This window comes from Salarias fasciatus, chromosome 5 (assembly GCF_902148845.1).
Source record: "Salarias fasciatus chromosome 5, fSalaFa1.1, whole genome shotgun sequence".
Taxonomy (NCBI): domain Eukaryota; kingdom Metazoa; phylum Chordata; class Actinopteri; order Blenniiformes; family Blenniidae; genus Salarias; species Salarias fasciatus.
Window position 1 is genome coordinate 22,597,687 of NC_043749.1, and position 22,465 is coordinate 22,620,151.

The window sequence follows — 22,465 nt, forward strand, 5'->3', positions numbered from 1 at the left end:
CTTTCAACAGATCACTTTAAATATTCTTGCAACTGTTGATTTGTCCTTGAAAAGGTCAATATTTTAGACCATAATGATCACAAGTGAAACAAAACAAATGCAATCAGATTAGATTCATGCTCATTGCATAGAAAGATCTTTTCCTTTTTAACATAAAACACTTTTCTCTCTCTTATTTCCACAGGAAATGTAATCTTTCGCCAACTTTATAGTCTTTCTATAGAAAACAATTATTAGATCAATGCTGAGCAATCAAATAAATGAAATATTTGAAACTAAATGTCAATGTAAAAAACAATGTTATTTCCACAGGAAATATTGAGCAGAATATAAACACATTTAAAATTTGCTCATGCAGATGAACAAGTTGTTAAATTTCATTGAAAAAAAAAACCATCATTGACCAATGTGATCGTTTCATCTCGTCCTTTGCTGAGCAAAGACATTTTGTTTTTCGTCATGAAACAAATAGTTGCTGTGATTTCCATACGGAACATTAGATTTCACAACAAAAGTAACAAAAAAGAACAAAAGAATCTCTTCATAATGAAGAAAAAAACGCATAAAACTGAAAAGAATTCAGTCCAGAGATCTTTGACCAATATGGTCTGGTGAGTTTGTCTGCAGCATCTTCAGTGTGTAGGTGTCTACAGGGGCCTCCAGAGGGCGCTGCAGGCTGGACTCTTGTCTTTGTTGCTGCTGGTCTGGACTGTGGAGCTCAGAGGAGAGAAGTCAGCCTCTCTCAGGTTGAGATCAGAGGACGACTGCAGCTTGTTGAAGTGGTTGATCAGTTTCCTGTGCTGCTGGTTCTGCTGCTGCAGCTGTGTCAGGAAGCAAACTGTCGTCTCCAGGCAGGATGTCTGCTTTCTCTGGACCCAGGAGAGACTTGAGCTGCTCATCTGCAGAATCAAAAAAAAAACAAAAAAACAGAGTTATTGATTAATTGGTTGCATTTTACAGTGTTTGTTTCCCAAAATCTAACTGGAATCAGTTTCCAGTCTACATGAATCTGAATTTACCTGGTTACTCTGAAGCTCCTTGGAGTTTGTCACCAGTGGTGGTCGAAGTCATGTTTTTTTTTTGTCCATCCTGTCGAAGTCTCTGTCAAGACAGAATCTGAAGTGTGCTGGCTGCATCCCTTATATTTATACTCCTGCATCTCCATATCAATGTGTGGGTCCTGCGCTCGCTGAAGTTTCTCACAGTCTGGACCAATCAGAGCGCTCAGAAAGTGAAAGGGAGTCCAGCCTGCCACAAGCCAAGTGGGCATGTTAGAAAGGGACAATGGTTCGACCTCAGAGGAGCAGGTGGAGCTTTGGCCTGAGGAGGACCGACTCACAGAGAATCTGAGAAAGTGGTGACCTTGAAGAAACAACTCTGACTGAGCAGATGTTTATTGTGTGATCACATTTGTGATTTTTCTTTTACTTTTGTGAACTGTGTGCCTTACAAAACGTATTTCCTGACGAACTGGTCCTTTTTATATACTGGACAAATTTCAAAATCACTACAAATAATTCACTGTGAAAGACCATTCTTTAATCATTTCCATCTACAGTCGCAGTGAATCATTGAGGTTTTGCTGGGTGTTTTAGTGGTTTTCTGTTGGAGGATGCAGACAGGAGCTCTTGCTTCCCACACTCAGTCTGTGATCAGTGCACTAAATGGAGTTTGATTGAAAGGGCGTTTGTGTGTGTTTGAGCGGAGACAGCCTGACGTCACCGACCGTCTGGAAGGAAAGAAGAAGACTGGGTTGACTCAGAGATTTAAATAGATTTCAATAATGTAAAAAAATAAATAAAACCCCACTCAAAATAGAAGCAGATTTTCTTGTTTTCTGGAAAGAAAATTCAAAGTGAATCTAAAATTCTGTCAAAATAGAAATGTTCTCATCCCTTTTCTATTTCTGTAAATGAAAGTGTTGGGCTGAGGCAGCTGGCAGATAAGTGTGCCAAATCCCAGTGGGCAGTATTTATCTCCGGCTGTGGTTTAAGATGTTCATCAAATTTAATTATGACTCGGTTTTCTGGAGCTTTCTCTCACTCTGATTACTGACTGAACCTCAGAGCAACGCCGCCCCCGCCCAAAAAAAAAAAAAAAAAAAAACTAACAATTTTTCAATTCAATGCAAGATTTTCTTTCAGATTTTAATCTTTGCTTCATTACATTTCTAATAAACAGCTGATACATTTGATAACTTTTTACTCCAGGATTATCCCAAATCTCAATATTATGACACTTTGACATTTTAGACACTGAAAGAATAATTGAAGAAGAATTTCTTCTGCTCATAAATGTGTTTTGTGGAATTCAGCAACAACTCTGTCCTTTATTTTTTTTTAATGATTCACTGCTTTCAATCTGCAGTGATTTCAAACTATTTTTTACATCAGAATTTCATCAGTTTGCTGAAAAAATAGCTTTTTTTCATATTTTAGGGAGTGTTGATGCTTCTTGTAAGTAGGAAGTTTTAATCCCACCATGTTCCAGTTTACCAGCCCGCCTCCTCAGGTCAGAGGTCAGCATCCTTTGTCCCTCAGGGTCTGTGAGAGGGCTTCCTCTGGGTTCCCACACTCTGCTCGTTCGCTGCTTTCACCACAGGAACAATGGAAGTGTGTCTCATTATGCAGCTCACCGGGAGGGGACGGATGTCTCCAGTGTTCGGACATTCCAGGAACTGTTCTGAAGAATTCATCCAAACTGATCAAACATCTTTGATCATAAACTTAAAGATCCAGCTAAATGTCTGCACTGCTTCGGTTTTATGTGACGTCAACAGAACGACACCCAGTAGATCAGAGCTCATCTGAGTGTTTCATCATCAGACTCAACAGTGCAGAACTCTCTCATAAAACATTCATATTTATTGGTAAATTCCTGTGTCCCAGTTGAAAATGTTGTCTGTTGATGAAAGATAAAATGTTCTGAAATCTCCCCGTTAAATACTCAAAGACTTGATTGTTACTTGATGTTTTCTTTATTCAGGTGAAGTTGGTCTGATTTCTTTGCCGTGATCGGAGTCACACATGATGCTGAACGAGACTCTGCACTCAGACTGAGTGGAGGAACAATCGTCTTTACAAAAGACACACAATGACATGAAACATCAGTCAGACTTACATAAAACACTTTTCAACAGAGCATGAAATTCACTCTATAATGAATGCAAAGTATGAACAGAAGCTTAAAACGGCTCCTATTAAAGTCTTCACACAGTGAGGGAGCAGAAAATACCCAATCAAAACATAAGGTACCTTCAAATATTAACAACACACACAGGCTTCACAGTCCTTCATAAAAGGAAAATATATATTTTGATCTGATACCAGATCAATACAGAGCCATTAAACACATTATGGCAGTGCAGACACGACGTTTCACTGTTTCCACAGGAAATAGTGTGAAACACAAATATGTTTGTTTAAGCTCTGTTCATAGAGATAAACAGTCTTTGACCAACATGGTCTTCTCCTGTCATCTTTTGGAAACATGTTCAAGTCTCACTGCACTCGGACTGAGTGAAGGAACAGTTGTCTTTACAAGGGACAAGGTGAGGTGGAACATTTCCTAAGAAACAAAAACTTGTAATAAGGTCACCTTTTTCAGAAAAGGGAAAATTTAAATAAGATCCTAAAATGGATCAAAAAAAGAAAATTACATTTTAATCTAACAGATCAATGTTGATAATCACATCGATTTAAACTATTTAGTTGTATAGACTCCAAAGAGGGACAAAATCTTTAAAATTAAAGATATATAATATATATCTCCTTTAAGAAACATAATATTTCAAATGTTGAATCAAATATGGATGCACATAAATAATATGTTCAGGTTCAGTTGACTTTGACCAACATGGTCTTTTAGTTTGTCTTTTTCCAAACAAGATGTTTTCTTTTACAGCAGGAAAATGCAGTTGATGTGATTTCCACAGGAAAACTAAAACGTTCTGTTCAGACGACAGAACGAGTCCATAAAATGTGACTTGATTCAGTCCAGAGATCTTTGACCAATATGGTCTGGTGAGTTTGTCTGCAGCACCTTCAGTGTGTAGGTGTCTACCAGGGCCTCCAGAGGGCGCTGCAGGCTGGACTCTTGTCTTCAGTGCTGCTGGTCTGGACTGTGGAGCTCAGAGGAGAGAAGTCAGCCTCTCTCAGGTTGAGATCAGAGGACGACTGCAGCTTGTTGAAGTGGTTGATCAGTTTCCTGTGCTGCTGGTTCTGCTGCTGCAGCTGTGTCAGGAAGCAAACTGTCATCTCCAGGATGTCTGCTTTCTCCAGCTTGGAGTCTGGCTGCTGTTTGAGGAAGTCTGGACCCAGGAGAGACTTGAGCTGCTCGATGCTGCTGTTGATTCTCTCTCTGCGCAGCTTCTCCACCAGAGGTTTTCTGATCTGCAGAAACAAGGACAGAGTAAGTTATTAACTTGCTGAGCAGTAAAACACCAAGAAAGAAGCACATGTGTGATAGTTGATTGAAAGTTGCAGAATCTTCAGTTTACCTTGTGGTTGAGAGAGAGAAGGTCCTGAGAGTTGGTGATCGCTGCAGTGATTGTAGGAGCCATGTTTGGATCTCTGTGCTGTTGAGGTCTCTGAAGAGAGAATCTGAAGTGTGCTGGCTGCATCCCTCCTATTTATACTCCTGCATCTCCATATGAATGTGTGGGTCTCTCTCTGGTGGATGTTTCCCACAGTCTGGACCAATCAGAGAGCTTGAATATCATGAAAAGAAGTCTGGCCTGCCACACGTTCAGTGGTCGTGTGACTCACGTACAGCATTTGGATCTGAGGGGAGCAGGTGGAGGCTGAGCGAGATGGAGTCAATAACTCCAACCCTCAATGCCACTATTGGAGACTATTGTGATCAAGTAGTTATAGTTTCTTGAAGACTTAAATTGTCATCCACAAGTCTTTATCTGTACCTTTTATTACTTATGTACCAAAAAATCATTTGGATTTTTTTATTTTTTTTTTTAGAAATCACTACAGCATAGCATTTTTTTTAATCCATTCGACTAAACTGGCCCGTCTCGGGGTCACAGGTGTGTCAGCCGATGTCTGGTTTTAGTTTGTGTGACTATAAACTTACTCCCAGTTTCCCAGAATGCCCTGGTCAGAGTGACACAAGAGTTTGGAGTTTTTCTGGTCATGTGCTGAAACAAAGAGCGTTTCGCTCACTTTGGTCAAATTTGGACATGCTGTTAAAAGCACATCATGTGTGAATCGTCCCGTATTAAGATGTTTTTGTTCTGCTCTATGCTTCTTTGTGTGTAGTGAAATGAATGGGCAAACATGTTTTATTTAAAAATAATTATTTTATTTTAAAAATGTTTTGTTTTTTACAACAATTTTGTTTTATTTATTTTTGTATTGCTCTGTTAAAATTTACATTTGCAGGCGTACAATGAAGAATTAATAAACAAAACATTTACTCATTTTTCAAAATCAACAGGTACAAACTGGCTTCAGCACAAGAAGAAGAAATGCTGTTTATTCTCAGTGGAGGTTTTTTAAATTTTGTCAAGCATGTTTTAGAATGTGTGGAAAAATGTTTTACATGTAAAAAACTTTTATTTTTCTGAGAACGTTTTAAACATCAGGCTTTTGTTTTATTCCCGCCATATTCCCGTCCTGGTCCGCAGGTCAGAGGTCAGCATCTGCTGGCCTGCAGCAGCTCTGTGAGAGAGAGAGTTTCCTCCGGTTTCCCACACTCCGCTCTTTCTCTGCAGGAACAATAGAAGTGTGCCTTGTCATGCGGCTCATCAGGAGGGGATGGTTTTCAGGAAAGGGTTGGAATTCCAGCAGCTTGAGCCGAAGCGACGTCTTCAATAGTGAGCTCGACATTTGCTGACTTCTCTGAAATGTTCTGTCTAAACGTAAAAAAAATACACTGCTTAAATTTCCTTTTATAACAGAAAAAAAAAATCTAACCAGATATTTTTAATCATCACCACTGCGATGGAGCAAGTTTTTACACATGAAACACTTTTTCTTTACCACTAAAGAGCATCAACATTTATGAGAAATCCTGTTACATAAAAAAGAAAAAATCAACCTTTATGTGTAAAGACATCAGTACTGAGAAAGAGAGAGAGTTCAACTGTGACTTTTAAATGTAAAAGAATCTTAAACTGAAGGATGTCTTACCCTACTTCACTGTTTCCGCTGTAAATACTATGAAAGACAGATATTCAAACATTAAACCAAATGTTCACACATTTCACTTTTCATTCTCATCATGAAACTTTTCCTGAAGTTTACTCGGTTCTTCAGAACATTTTCCTAATGAATTCATCCACGTTGTGAAATAAATTCAGGCTAACATTTTTTCAAACACAACACTAAAGAATAACAAATGTTCCTTTTTTTAATCATTATTCTTCACAGTTGAACTCAGTTTTCTTGTGCAGATGTGGCAGCGGTGATCTCTGACTCGTAGCTCCTCTCAGCCTCCCACTCTCAGTCTGTGAACGCCGCATTCAGGCCGTGACACAAAAACACTGTGTGTGGAGCTTTTGTGGTGTGTTTTCTGGTTGTGTGCGCTCACTGAGACGCAGCCTGGCGTCACCAACCATCTGGAGGGAAAAGAGCGGCCTGGGAGGCTCAAACATGTGGAAATAGCTGCTGTCAAACTGGGTCCTTGGTTTATTACTGTAAATGTTTTTGAGTAGAGTCAAAAGAAATAATTTCTGTGAGTGGTTTATAAATGAGAGTGACTGTTTTTTAATCAGCCCAACAAACAACATAAGCGCTAACCAACAAATGAAAAAAGAAGTTTTGCTATTCAGAAATGAGCTCCTGTTACAGTGAACAATTATGTTTTTTTTACTTCTACTTGATAAAGAAACAGTTGTTTAATGCCGATGTAGCATGAATCAGTCAATGACGTCCATGTTTTTCATGCATAAAAAAATCAAACTTTTTATGTTTCTGTTATTGTTGTGAACATTAGTTTTGATCCCGCCATCTCCAGGTCAGAGGTCAGCATCTGCCGCCCTGCAGCATCTCTGTGAGAGAGAGAGTTTCCTCCGGTTTCCCACACTCTGCTCTTTCTCTGCAGGAACAATAGAAGTGTGCCTCGTCATGCGGCTCATCAGGAGGGGATGGTTTTCAGGAAAGGGTTGGAATTCCAGCAGCTCAGCCGAGGAGACGTCTTCAATAGTGAGTTGAATAATATTAGTGACGTCAACAGAGTGAAATAAATGATCGAAGTGCATTAGCTTGATTTAATAGTCCAGATATTGATGAGTGTTGCAAATAGATTTAGTTTGGCTCAGCTATCCTGTCCTGGTGTGTTTTATGTCTGACGTCTGTCATGTGGATATTTAGTGAGCAGAAAGGTGCTGTACGTTTCCTACGATCAGCCTTTGAATGCTCCTACAGAAACACGCTGATGTCTATGAGTTTTTGTGTGTCTTCTGGTTGTGAGCGCTCGTGGCGTCATCGACCATCTGGAGGGAGAAGAGTGGATCTGGCTCGTCAGCTTGAGTCATTTTCAGCAAACTTCTAATTTTACACCAGCCGTCATCGCTGCCACTCAAGTTGGTTTCTGGTTTTTTACTGAGTTTCATTTAAAGTAGGTTAAAACTGACACAGGTTGGGTGCTGCTGGTGTTGGATAGTGCAGAGATTAGCTCAGGTGGAATTTTATAAATGTTTATGAATAAGCAGAGATACACTAGAAAGGGGACATTCAAATAAAGACATTAAAAGAATAAATAAATAGAAAATAAGCGGTTTTTGTATAAATATAGGGAAATAATATTAAACTTGACATACAGTGTAATGTGACTTATTTGCTCCAGTAAAAATGTTTTTATTAGCAGAGGAAATCCATTGTTACACCAGTTCAGAATGTAGTATAAGCTTAGTTTGAGTGATCTTTGACCAATAAGATTCTGTCAGACGAGCTGCCTTTGATTTCAGAGCTGGTTGTGATTTCAGTCCGTTCCCGGTGCAGCCACTAGAGAGCGCTGTGTCACATCACTCCTCCTGTTTAGTGATTCTGGGTTTCCTTGTGCAGCTCAGAAAAGGGAGGTCATCCTCCCTTTTTTGATAAAGTGGGTCAGTGGTCTCCTTTGGGTCTGTGTCTTCACAAAGGGCGCCTCCTTCTGGACACATCTGGAATAGCTGTGATTGGCTGTAAACAAATCATCATAACCAGAAAGAAGAGAGCGTGGTGCTTCAAAATAGACAGATTGGTGAGTTTGCTTTTGGGACAAGGGTCAAATGAAGCATAGGAGCTTCAGGGTCAGAAACCTTTCACTGAATACACATTTTGTTTGATTATTGATTTATTTGGACACGCATTAAAAATTAAAAGACAAATAATCAAAATGACACTAATCTCAACTATACCATGACCGAAAAGGAAGTAAAAAAACGTGTTTGCTCAACAGTTCTCGTGTCTCTGCATCCTTACAGCTTACATTCACTCCTATAACCAGAAATTAAATGAAGCAAAGCTGTATTGAGTTATGTCGTCATACTCAATTTACAATTTAACATCTGATTACCAGACAAGTGATTTTCTGCCATGGCACATTTACAGCTGAACTTTTAATTATTTATGAATTATGTATATTCATGGATCTATACTTTGTATTTCTTTTTTAAATGAATTTTGTTTGGTATTTGTTTAATTCCTGACCACAGATTGTAACACCTATAATGTTTTTTTTTTTTGTTTTTTTTTTTTAAGTAATGTTCACTGTGTGAACCTTAAAATGTAGCTTTTTCCTTAAAACCTAACCTCCGTGTCTGGCACAAAACTTGTTCTGAATGTTACCTGGCAATAGCTTTTTGCACATTATTTGCATGGTTTTGAATTCTGCAAGGTCGGCAAATTTCAAGGTTCTAGATGCAGAAAAGGTGGACTGGGGCGTTTCAGATTTACCGCAGCTTTATTTGAAACTGTCCAGTGTGATCTCACTCTCTACTGCTAAGTCACATATGTTACTGCACATTGCAAAACCTACTTAAAAAAATACAACAACAAACATACAGTATTTATTTTAGGCAGAGAATTTTTTTCTCCGAACTGTTTGGATTTGGCAGTGTTATCTAATGCTATACTTTGACTTCCATATAATATTCAGGAAACAGATGTGCAGGTTTTTGGAGGATGGTTTTGTCTCGTTGCTTCTTCACTTCCAGCTCTCTGGATCCTTCAGCGTCTTGATCTTTTGCCCCGGCGTTTCCTCGTCAGTCACTTTTCCTTGTTTTGTCAGTAAGGATCAATATGCTTCACATTAACTGCAGTGCAGCCTGCTGATATCAGCACCGAAACCTCTCATTTAAATACCATCTTGGACACTTTGACATTTCAGTTTGTTTGGCGAACGATAACCTGCAGTAACCGGGAAGCAGCGTTGCAGATCAGTGGGCTTAAAACAGCGAGTATATTCACTTATTTAAAACCTCATTTCTGTATTTTTCTATGGGTTAGTGGGTTCAGCACCATTTTTCTGAACCTTTGCAACAGGTGATTAAATAAGGTTCTTTAGTTATTCATGCAACGTGTTAATAAATAAGTGACCCTACATAAATGCATGCATGGTAATGTATGAAGAATCCATCAGCCTCTAATGGAAGGAGGGGGACTGTCGGGGAAAAGCCTCGCTGGAAACTGAACCGGCGCTGCTGTGCTGCTCTGGTTTGACCGTCCGCAGTGTGACCGAGTGTAAATAACAGCACAAAACCACAATGTCATAGCTAATTAAAATCTCTTATTACAATCACATGTACATCATCATATTCCAAAAAAGCTTGCTGTGGTGAAAAGTACCCTTGCACAGACAGATGGAGGTGGTGTTGCAGGCTGGATGGAGGGATTGTCAGATGGAGTCAAACAAGTGTTGAGTTCCCCAGCAGCAAGTATCTCCGCTCCAGTGTGCTTTTAATTTTCACATCACATGAGGACGGCAGCGCTATTTTCAGCTCTCTGTGTCCTTGTGTAACGTAAGCAAAGAGGGTGAAAGGGGGGGGGGGGCGGGTGGGAAGGAAAAATTTCTCCCTTCGTCATCCATTATTCACACTGTTTGAGTCACAGGAGAGAGCGAGAGAGAGAGAGAGAGAGAGAGAGAGAGAGAGAAACTTGGATGTAAACAGGGTGGAGGTTTGATTCCACGTCTTCTCTCTGAGTCTGAGTGCTTTTGAACAAACATTTTGACATTTCTGTGAATGTCCTTCCTTCTCTGTCTCATTTACAGTCAGCTGGAAAAGTGGATACTGTCTTCTTTTTTAAATCATTATTGTTGTTTTTGTTCCCTGCGGTACAATCAGTGCAGGATGTCGTTGCTTCTTTCAGTGATGTAAAATTTTGAGATATTTTTTTCAAAATGCAAAAAAATTAAAGAAAAAAAATCTTTCTTCTAAGAAAACTGTTGTTTAATTGCCAGAATTCACAGTTTTTTTGTTTTTGTTTTTGTTTGTTTTAAACAAAAAATAAACTTATGCCAATTACTACTTTGGGGTCACAGCAAGAAAATATCTGATGAAATGTTGTGAAGCACAAAGGAGTTGTAGCCTACAGTATCACATATAAATGAACCTGAAAAATATTCAACTCAGCGTAGTTTGAGTCATTTGACAAGAAGGAGAAAGAAAACAATCTAAAAATATGCGTTTTAGTCCTTTATGTTCAATGAATAAACATCGGTTTTGTTTGCAATCCTACAACTTTCTGTCTTTATGGGAATAAATAGAAATTGATATTAGACATGAAGATGTGGTCTGATCATTCGTTTAGTTTATTTATAGATCAGCTTTTTGCTGACGTTGTTTGTTCGTAGTCAGCGCAGATTTAGAAGTAACTGTTATCCATCTGAACCACCTGTTTGTTGACGAGACAGAGAAAAAAAAGTACATTTGTCTGAAACGGCATCGTGTTCTTTTTACGCATTACAGTGTCAGTGATCCTATTCATGACTCATGGATGCCACATTTAACATTCAGAACAAACTGAACCACGATCCATGAATGTTGACAATATTGTGAGTTTTAAAACATACTAATACTACAATGTTCATCTGTGTGCTGTTATGTACAGCCTCCAAAACACAGCTAGAAATCTAAAGAATCACACGATAAACCACTGGAGGTGTCTGATGGTCTGATCATGTCCCGTCAATAACTCCATCCCGAACCGCACCGTTTGACAAATCAATATGTACATGTCATAATGACACAAACAACAGTAAAATTCAATTTTGCCATTTAAAGAGACAATAATATTCACATTTTTGTGTTCACGCCTTGGAAATGGTAAATCAGAGTTTCACCAGCTTTCAGATAAATTAGGTAGCTTTGAAAGATTTCATAGATAATAAAAACTGTTCACATGGTTTTTGAAACCGCCACAAGAAAAATATTGAAATATGTCCAACACAATCACAATAAACTAATTATTTCCTCCATAAATTACTATGATAGCTTATAAAGAAAACATCAACACGTATCTGTCGTTCTATCTACAGTCGTTCCACTGGCCTCAGTCCCCTGGTACAGAAAGGTACGGAAAACGTTTCATATAAAAATGATGTGCAAAAAGTTGTTTTCTTAGGTTACCCCCTCATGGAAAAACAATGTACGTAAATAATGTCAGTATCTACAAAGCCTTTGCTGTTGCCGTTCTGGAGTCCAAGATCACTGCGCACTTGTGGTGACATGTCACGTTTGTGCATCGTTTTGATTCAAAAGAAGTTACTGCATTGGATGAAAACCTGACGGGTAGCGCGCACAACTCTGCCATCATCATATTAAAACTAGCTTGAGGTATTATTGCACATTTTCCTGAACTGCGGACCTGGAATCGGCAGATTTCAGATTCCCTTCACACTGTAGTAGAAGTTTGTGGAATGTCAACAATGCTGACTTTGAAGTGTTTTCCTTTCTGGCCGTGCCGACGCCGCCGGCGGTGGCGGGGGACGGCCTGTACCTCGTGTGAAGGACACACAGACTGTATGAAATTGTCTCATTGCAATCGATGCGTCACTGTGGATTCCAGCAAACACGCACGAACTGCTTTCTTTACGACAGACCTGCAACGTCCCGTCAGCAGTAAAACACAGGCAGGAACAGGGAATCTCTGAGCTGCATTTCCACATCTTAAGGATGTTGGGCCCAACTCCAAAATCCAAACATGGATGAGGAGTGGGCGGGGCTGATTTACGAGGCTACCAAAAACATGCATGTGAGGCTAATTGGTGGATTGCCCATAGGCGTGACTGTGGTCTGTCTCTGTGTTTTCCCTGTGGAGGACTGTTGGACCGGTCCAGTGCGGAACTGCTGTCACCTGTGGTTCGCTGTTATCGGCTCCAGCACACCCTGAACAGGATAACGCGGTAAGGAAGATGGATGAGAATGTTTTCATTTTAGTCGTGCATGAATATGACAAACTGTATATTGTGATGTACTGGCCAATCTGCTCCAAACTCTGCAGTATACTTCTTTTAATGGCTGTTTTCGAATTCTGCACAAGCCTCCATGACACATTATTCCCTGTTCCTGAACAACATGATTTTACTTGCAATGCACAAGTCAGTCCGATCATATTCTTTTTTTGTAACAGAGTTGTTAGAAAGCTCCCATCAACTGGTTTTAAAATTGTAAACCAGTTTCTATATATATCTATATTAAAAAAAAAAAATCTTGGGGATTTGGTATCAAATCTCAGATGTCATTGTCTGCAATGCTACAGTTGATGTGTTCTTGTGGCACCGTAAAATCAGTTTCTCGTGGATCCTCCATAGTGCACAGTTTCAGGTCACATCGCGCAGAAGAGTATTGCTCTCCGAAATGTCATGGTCAATTTGAGGATTTGAGTCCAAATCCAGATTTTTATAACCCTCTCTAATATTGTCTGAAACAAATGGAGCTCTTTAGGATTCAGTGTGAAACACGTGATGCCAACCACACACGCTCGTTCTCTTCGGTCGTTTGTCATTACAAGCTTCATGCACTGACACACACGTTTTGTCCAGAGTGCTGTACAGTGATCAAACACCCACAGGTAAAGCTATCAGTTGAGGTGATGTACAGCAATGACAGTGAGGTTCGCTCTCTTGCACACATTCATTATGAGAACAATGCAACATTCTGATAAATCCTGTTGATCATCTTCCCCAGAGACAAGACAGTGCAGGTACAAATTTGACCCCCGTGCTTCACGTACAGAGACAGTGAAGATGTTGAGTGTTATATGCTGTTTATTGGAGGCTCAGAAACAGCGCTTCTCAGTCCTAATTCTGATTTTCATTCGTATAGTGTGGTTGTCTTACGTCTCCAACACGCCTGGTTGAAGTGATGGCTCTTTTATTGTCTTGGTCCGCTGCACAGGACACAGGCTGGCAGAAAGTACAGTCCCATCCTTTCTGTACACTGTGCGGATGTGCAGAGCACAGTCTGGCCTCGAGCTAGCTAATGATAAATTCATGATATGCATAAACCATGCGAGCACTAGTGTAAAGGAAGTAGTGGGATCTATCCAAGAGGTTGCGAGTGCCTTCAAGCAGACACGCCTTGTCATTTTCCAAGTTGTTGGAGAGTCTATTAATTGTGAAGTGCTTATTAAGAAGAAAACCCTGCATAATTGAGTGGTAGTTTGGGCCCTGTCTGGATATGAATTGAATGGTATATTTCTGCCAAAGTTTCACTTTCATCCTTTTAATTAAAGAAAAGAAAAATTGATAATTCAAAAGTAAGACCATAATACTTAAAAATAATGTAAATTTCAATTTGGGATTTGTTTTTAAGAAGTTTTATAGGTCAAATCAAGTAGTGAACTGTTCAAATGAATCAGATTAATTTATATTTTTAGTTAAATTAAACTCAACTCTAACTGGACTCAGGAATGTCCCTGACCTCCGTCTGTAGTGGACACGTCGGTAAATCTGCTGTTCCTCTGGAAAAGAAGCATGATGATTTTCTAGACTGTTGTATTGTTAGCTTCATACCACACACACACTTACTCAGAGTTCGTTAGATAGGTGCCCATGCAGTTAGACGGTGGTGACCGTCAGCAGGGAGCTGGGACACAGCAGGTCCTCGGTGTTGTTCAGCCTGGTCCCATGAGTCAGCAGCTCCTCTACGGTTGTCCAGTCATCCAACAGCTTTCTGTTCCTCAAACGACTTAGCTTCCTCTGACTCAACTCCAGAACCGTGTTGCATCGTCCCTCTGCAAAAGCTCCCACTCCTCTGCTGTCCAGTCCACCTCCGTCTCCAACAGACGCTCCCCCTCCTGCGATAGCCGCCACCCTGTTGGTGGCGTCCCTTCCAGGCCCTCCTCTGGCCTGCAGCTGCTGCTGCCTCTGCTCTCGGGCCAAAAGGAAATGTTCCCTCCGCTCCGTTCGGCTCCAGTACCGACCCAAGAGCATGTCGGTGTTGGTCTCCTCGTCTGTGCTCATGCCGCTGCGTCATCTGCCAGTTGAGAGGCGCGGTCCCGAAGCAGCTGGCTCCTGGAGATCCGTGAGGGTGGGTTGGGTTTAGAGCTCGGTGCGGCTTTAGGCTGCAGACCAGAACTAGGGATTAGGGTTTGAACTTGGAACCATTTGTCCCATGTTTGCATCCCATTCCAGCGTTCCCAGTATGGCCTTCCAGGGTGCTGTAAAGACCTCTCCCCCCGCTGCCTCCGTGAGCCTGGCGGCTGCAGGCTTCGGCCCATGGTGTCGTTGACGTCTCGGCCTGAGGAGGGTGGACCACACTCTGGTGGTTGCTGCTGCTCCCTGGTCCGGCTTCTCTCCAACTCAAGCTGTCCTCTCTGTTCCATCTCCTCCTGAATCTTTGTTTCTCTCTCCCTCTCCATCTCTTTCTCTTTTTGCATTTGTCTTTGTTGTTCCAGCTCTCTCTCTATCTCCATCTCCCTCTCTCTCTCCGTCATCACCGGCTCGGGCATCAGGCCTCGTTCTTGCGAGTGCCACCAGTCGTGGTGCGCGATCTGCCCGTTGGAGCCGTTGTCATAGCATCGTTCGTGGGTGTTGGCTCCCATCATGTGCCCCAGAGCGGCGGGGTGTTGCTGGGGTGAGAGGGTCATGCCTGCAGGGTGAGAGGCCATAACACCTGCTAGCAGCTGGCCCTCCTCCGGCAGGCCCGGTGGAAGGACGTTGTGCGGTACAACACCTCCGCAGTGGTGCATGGTCGCGGCACAGTAGGAGGGGGAGGCTGGGTGACTGGCACGGCGGCGGTACTCCTGTGGCGGGGGCCGGTGGTGCAGCGTTCGGCTTCTCCTCAGCATGCCCACCGAGCTGGAGCCCTGGTGGTGCTGCTGCTGGATGGGCACCAGCGGTCTCCGGTGGCTGGAGGGGGTGCTGCAGGTGGAAAGGACCGGGCCAGTCATGCGTGAGACGGCAGCGTGGCTGTGTGAGGGGTTAAAGAGCGCCCCGCTACTGGAGCTGTGACGATTCAGGCAGGGCCGGTCGGCTTTATGGAACTGCACAGACGATACCCTGAAGGCAAAAACACACAAACAATAAAGATCTGTGTGAGAACATTGATTATCAAAACTGATTATTTCATAAAACTGATATCGCTGGTGCAAACATAGAAAGGCTTTTTCAGCTCAGTTTGGTTTAGTAAACATATTTCTACCTGTAAGCATCCAAATTAAACTACTAATTTTGATTCTTAAACTTTATTTTAGGCTGCTGATGTCATTATATCTCTATCTGTCACCAAGTTGGTCTCAGTTTGGTTGCTTTATTTATAACTGTGTGAAACTAAACATACCTGTCATTAGTTAGTAACAAAACTCGTCCTTTTTATGCCTCGGACAAGCTTTTGTTTTGATTCTTTTACAGCAAAGCTGAATTTTATCGTCACCTGAAGAGTCCACGAGGTGGGATGTCCATCAGGTGTCCAGCGTCGTCTTCCATCCCGAGCTGCAGCCGCTGGCACTGCGGCTGCATGGTCAGCGCCTCGGGAATGGCCTCCAGCAGCTCACGGTGGCTCTTGGGGCAGCTGTCGCGCCGCTCGCGCCTCTCGCATTGTTCGCCTTGATGCTGCAGCCGGGCGTTGTACAGACGCATTCTCTTCTCCAGAAGCCTCTGGAAGTGCCTGAACTCCCCCGTGCTCACGCTGTAGAAGCCCGAGTCGCTGAGCTCCGACGAAATGAAGGATTCGGAGGAGGGAGAGCCGCCACCGCCGAACCCCCCGCATCCCGGCGGGGCCAGGGGCCCGTGGGAATGGCAGTCCTCCAGGCCCCCCTCCTCAGTCTCCAGCCCTGAGAGGTCGCCCTGGTGTAGGGAGCCGTCGGTCCAGCCCAGGCCGCTGTCCAGCTCGTGGTGCAGGGGCAGGAATCCCAGCGGCTTCTCCAGCATGAAGTCCTCGTCATCAGTCTACAACAAAAGGCATTTTCACAGACAAGGTCATTCGCACAAAAACACAACAAAGCCTATAAATAGCTGCCTGTTTCAGATTTCTGTGTGTCTGTGACCTCAAAACAAAGAGACTGACAGAATCTCTGTAGCGATGAAAGGCTGTCAGAAACTGATGGTTAAGTGGTGACATTTTTCAGTGATTATTAATCAATTTAGTCTTTCTCCATTTGATCAGTTTAACTTTTATCTGTTATTTTCATGATTTTGGATTGATCGGATAAACCAGAAGTCATTTATTTCAGAAGCTAGATTTTTTTTTAAAGCACAAGATTGCCAATAGATTGTGCTTTTCCACTGTCTTCACTCATCGTGTGAAAATATTCCCACAGCCTGGTTGTTGGCAGATACAGCCAAGCTCACTAATAGGAGAGGAAGGCTGAATGGACTGCATATTATGCATTTTAACAGGATCAGGAGGACATTACTGTCCTGCTCAGGTCCACTGCAGGTATCCAGAAGTGGGGATCAAGCTGCCGAACCTTCCAACTTTAATGTTAGCTTTTGTAGAAAATGCAAACTTACAGTGAAGCTCAGAAACTGTAAAAACAACCCGTGGTTACTAAAAATATCACAAATGACTCAAAAAAGCAGCAATAGTTCTGTTCTCCGGGACTTGTTTTCAGTGGGCGATTTCATTTGGCACAGTGGAGAGTTTTTCCAGCAGTGTGATGGTGTACGCAGGACTGAGTCAATCTATTGTTTTAGTTTTCATGGAAATGAAGGGAAGTGTCAGCCGGTACAAAAGTGTGGCTCACTGAGGAGGGATTTTTTTTGACAACAATGGAACTTCAGAGCTCAAAGTAATTGAAATATCAGTCTTTGGATACACACTCAGTAGCATCTGCTCACTGTTGACTTGTTTGTTCAAATTAGGTTTGCTGACGACAGCCAAGTGTAGGAGCACTAGCTACCAGTTTTTAATGCTAAAATGAACGTTTAAAAAAAAAAGACCAGTTTTAAATACCTGACTGTGGCAAGCGTTTGTTTCTTCTAGGTTTGCATTGCAGCATCCCATCAGGCAGTTCTGCCCCTTTGGTCGACGGCCAGTCAGTTCAAGATCCTGAGAGATTCAGAAAGAGACATAATAAAAATGAGAAATGCACAAGCAAAGCTCAATAGATTCACATTAAAATATTTAACTTAAGAATAAAAAAACATGCAATTATTGTGTGGCTGTTTGCAAATTCTGCAAAGCTGCACAAGAAGCTGAAAACTGAAACCGATTGTAAATATACTGAGACCCGAGCAACAAAATGATTTCAGCGAAGCGATAAAGCCAAGTAAAAGCGTGAGAAGTACTCGGTGTGTGTGCGTCTTCATCTGTGTGACCTGGTGGCCGATGTCCACAGTGTCCCGCGGGGAGTTGGACAGGTAGCTGTACCGTCCTCCATCACAGTGATCTTGTGGCAGAGACAGATGGTTGTAGTAATGTCTAAGAAGCACAAGAACAGTTATTAAGACATGTCAAAGTGTTCCTCTTTTGGAATTCTGTGTCACATGAGCACATTGCTGTTGGAAGGCAAAGATTTGCATAAATTCAACACTTGTGTTAAAGCATGTTTTATTATGTAGTATCTTGATTTGATTCGCCTCACCATGCAACTCCTTTCTCTTCCTGAGTGAACAGTGTTCAGCATCAGCTTTTAAAAAAGCTTTTAAAAAAGCTACTCAGTATTTTACTCACATTATAGCGCTGATCTTCAGTTATTTTGGTTTCTGTCTTCCCGAAAAAAGAAATAATTGCATGCCCTGGCTTCTAACAAGACATCTAATAATAAAATCACAAGCACTTGTCTTTTTTCTACTGCAGCTTCCAATGCCGCTTTTTCTGAAGGATATACTGATTATATAGGCGATGTGTGTAATTAGCCATATTAAACTCCTCACTGTACATGTTCGTGACTGAGAAGCACATAATTATAACCACTGCCATTAAATGATTAGACTGGTTTAACTTCCCAATTCATAAAGAGTGCACTTATCGTACAGAACTATTTTCATTCAAGAACAGCAATACTGGTGAAATACGTGAATATCTTCTACTGACCAGCTGTGGCCTGATGTGTCAGATCAAATTGTTGAGCTTGTTCCCAATACTTAAAAATATATAATTTCTAAATGTGTACCTGTCTTGGTAGGAGGGGCTTGATGCATTAAGCCCCGCCCCCATAAGTGGGAGGGGTAAGTTGAGATGCTGCAGGTTGAGGGGAAGAGGCTCCCAGGATCCCATGTCCGCCTCGCTGCCTCGCCCCCTCTGGCCCTTGATCTGCATGGTGATTGGACGCTGACTGGCCGCCAGAATCCGCAGAGCATCTCGTTGGCTCAGGTGTGCTAGACTCCGCCCACTCATCTGCAACAAGCAAAGGGTCCAGAGTCAAGCGGGTGGAGAAACACAGAGGTGAGTCTTGTATTTTCCTCTTCGGATATTTTGTCATTTGTCGTTCTCCTCGATATCTGTAAAATACTTCTGCCGTCGGATGCTTTTCAATCTGTTTTGTAGCCTAATCTGCATTTTTTTACCTGTGTGCTGATATCGATTCTGTGTCTGCGTCTCTCTGCAATCACACTCCCAAAACTCTAAAGGGCAGGGGCGTTTCTGTGTCAACTGTGTTGAGTCACTTCCTGTAATTCCCAACAACTGTGGCTGAAACTGAGTGGATCATATCGCCAGTGAAGCAAATAAATGTTGAATCAACTGTGTCAGGAGGAGGCGAAGAAGAGTAAATGGACTGTACCTATGTTGGGCCTTTGGAACCGTACATATTCCGAAACATTTTACATTTTTTATTACTTTCAGACACGCACTCATACAGCGGTGGATAAAAAAAGCATCAGAAGGAATTTAATGTTTTAGGAAACGCATAAATAAAAAAGAAAGACCTTAATGTCCTGCTCAAGGCCACTCTGGACATGCTAAGAGGTGGGGTTCGAAACACTGACAGTTTGACTCCAGCACTTTAAAACAAAATGTGCAAACTAGTTGGGTTGCTGTCGCAGCCACACATCACTGTATTTCTGAGGATATGCTCATCATGTTCAGGTGCTAAATACAAGGTAGAACACATGAACATACACAGGATGTAGATCTGATACAGTTGCATAAATCATGTTTGAAGAGGAAGCGCTTTTTGAAAATAGGTGTCATTTTTCTGTTAAAGCGACACATTCATCCATCTTCAAAACACACTTTATGCAGCTATGGAGGGTGGAGCCAGTTTCAGCTGACAGCTGGATGAACGACAGGCCGTAACGAGCCAATAGTGCCACGCACGAATAAATATACACTACAGGTAATTTATAGCCACCATTCAGCCTAACATGACATGTTCTTGGACTGTGGGGAGAAATTGAAATACCTGGAGAAGACATGTACGTCCATTTTGAAATTCCTCACAGAAAGGCCGTAAACATGAACCACTGCACTCCTCACCACCAACCAGACCAATTATTAAAGTTCCACACTCTCACACTCTGGCAACACTGTTAATGTCCTGATTGTCATCACTATTAAATTCAAAACACATATTAATTAGTTCGACCTTGCAATTTGCACGTTGGTGACTCAAAACAAGTTTTTTGTTTGTTTGTTTTTTTGCAGGCCTGGCTCTATAGAGTTGGTTCTTGCATAGTGGAGGCAATCTGATTGTTGTGTTTCACTTCAGCTGGGAATGTCACAAACAGGCATGATTAATCTTTCTCGGGTTTCTCTGGTGTAAATTACACATCTAATGTGGCTCACTCCTGTTAAAAAAAAGAAGCTCAGACTGCGTCACTGGAGTCATGTTGCCTTGATATCAGAGTCTACAAATGTGTAACTCAAATTCTATGTTACAAGCTGAGTGGGAGGTGTGAAATATTAAAGAGGCCACTGCGAGCATAATGACACATTTCTTTTAAGACGCATCAAAGTAAATGCAGCATCCAACCATTTGACCAATATTACAAATTCTAAAGTTCAGTATTTTTTTTTTAATATACACCTAAAACTGTTTGAAGCTATGGCAGAAACCACAGGATGACTGTTTGAATCCACATGCAGGAAGAAGTAACAACATCCATCAATGTCACAATCGAATCTCCGTTCACACGCTGCCATTTTAATATGTCATTCAGAGTTGGGTTTTTTTATATAGAGCGTGACGACACTACAGACTGAAAACTGACTCAATTAGTTAGTGTTACACAACTGGGTCACAAGACAACCCCCCCCCCCCACACACACACACACACACACAGACAGATGCAGGATTATTTCTGGCGAAACACGCTGACGGTCCCATTCTGATGAGCGAAATCACATATGGACATCGTGTCCACGGCAGTACGAAATGGTTAACACCTACGAGCAACACAAACCTCATTTCGCTTCATGCACACACGCACGCACGCACACACACGCAGCTCAGCAGCCATCGAATTAGACGCATGAACAGTATTGTTAACTCCAGTACATCACAGCCATGAGTCACCCACCGCTACATTCAACCAGACACACACACACACACACACACACACACACACACACACACATACAGTTTTAGCCAAGGAGCACAAAATGGCACCTGTGTGTGGAGACAGAAGACGGCAGCAGAGCATGCACAGAGCCTTCAGGGGACAAAGTTAGAGAGCAAACACCAAACATCCTGCTGCAACATGAAGATCTACATGTTTATGGCGAATATTCAAGCAGACTGAAATGTGGACAATTCATAGACATCCACACAATTTAGGTTTATCTCTCTTTCTCTCACATACACACACACAGACACATACACGATTGCAGACTCCTGCAGAAATCATGATGCCATTTTGCATCTGCATATATTGTACTCGTGCACACGCACGACAATCTGTCCCGGAGCAGAGCTCATTTCCATGTCGTTGGTGATAAAAGAGAGAGAACATCTTAGATATCAGAGATGTGGGTCTTCGGGGGCTCACCGTTTGGTCACCCATCCATGGTCCAGACAGCCAGCAGCCCATCGTCACGGCAACAGTGGAAAGCTGCCTTGGTTTCCTATGAAAATCAACGATGCTGCTGCTTTCCTCAGCAGATCGTCTCCTTCTCCTTCTCTTCCTCCTCCTCCTCCTCCGCCTCCCACTCTCCTTCTATCTCCCCTTCGTGCTTCCTTGCCTATCCCTCCCTCCCCAACATCTGGTCTTTCTTGCCTGTTCCTTTACGCCCTTTTTACTCCCTTAAAAAAAAAAAAAAAAAAACACTATTTCTTTAGGATTTCCATCCCTGACCCTTTAGATTTTAGCATCCTGCACACACAGAGACACAGCCATGCATGCAGCGCTGCAAGCATAAAAATATGCGCAGGCTGGCACAGTGCGTTCAGAGATGGAGAGGGAAACACACAGTCGCTCAGCAGAAATGCTGTCTGATTGGTGGCTTCTCAGGGGTCAGCAGCCAATCGGCAGCGGCGTTCCCCTGTGGACGTCTTCCTCTGTGACTGAAACTCCTCAGCAAAGCCTCATGCAGGAGGCAGCCTCTACTGCAGCAGGCTACACAGAGGCAGAGGAAACACGCAACCCAACCATCCATCTTCTTGCTGTTCCTCCAGGATCCCCCTACAGATGCATAGTGGGAAATGTAGTACACACTCTGCGTCTCCTCCCCAAAAAATGCTTCAGAAATTCATCATTTCAGTTTTTATTTATTATAAATGAACAGTAGAATCTGTGAACTCACAAATGCTCGAAGTCAATAGTTTGTCAAAATTAAGGCTTATGATAAACTTTAGAGGACAGATTGTCACGAATGTCTAAGAAAATAAAAAATGAATAGATGTATTGTAACTATCTGCAGCATTGTTTATGCAGTGGATGCACAATGAGCCACCTTTGTCAGAAAGAGAGAAACAAAAACAAGATAATAATTTCCCTTCAGCAGATTGTGAAATGTGTTATTTTGACGATTACTCACCTTCCTAGTATTGCATCACCGCCGTCCTGGAAATAAAAAGTCTCTATATTTGCATATCCTATATATCCGAGGGGATCTGATGTAAAGTGATCACACTTCCTGCCCACTATCCCTCCTGGCACTTCGCCTGGATACTGTATTTGATAAAGGTGTGAATCTGACATCATG

The 22,465-nt window shown here is 42.1% G+C and overlaps 2 protein-coding genes across 2 annotated transcripts; both read right to left on the reverse strand.

Annotated features, from left to right (window-relative positions):
* Positions 1 to 4,058: 4,058 nt before the first annotated feature.
* On the reverse strand, positions 4,059 to 4,593 carry LOC115388059 (transcription factor HES-5-like). The gene is made up of 2 exons (XM_030090996.1): positions 4,499 to 4,593; positions 4,059 to 4,391 (listed from the first exon to the last, which is right to left on the reverse strand). Exons 1-2 carry the CDS (start codon positions 4,559 to 4,561, stop codon positions 4,059 to 4,061), a joined length of 396 nt encoding a protein of 131 aa, XP_029946856.1. The 5' UTR covers positions 4,562 to 4,593.
* A 9,803-nt stretch (positions 4,594 to 14,396) lies between these two features.
* LOC115388150 (uncharacterized) lies at positions 14,397 to 21,512 on the reverse strand. The gene is made up of 6 exons (XM_030091093.1): positions 21,310 to 21,512; positions 18,495 to 18,718; positions 17,698 to 17,800; positions 17,333 to 17,428; positions 15,812 to 16,326; positions 14,397 to 15,438 (listed from the first exon to the last, which is right to left on the reverse strand). The coding sequence occupies exons 1-6, from the start codon at positions 21,349 to 21,351 to the stop codon at positions 14,397 to 14,399; spliced, it is 2,022 nt and encodes a 673-aa protein (XP_029946953.1). The 5' UTR covers positions 21,352 to 21,512.
* Between the last annotated feature and the right edge of the window lie 953 nt (positions 21,513 to 22,465).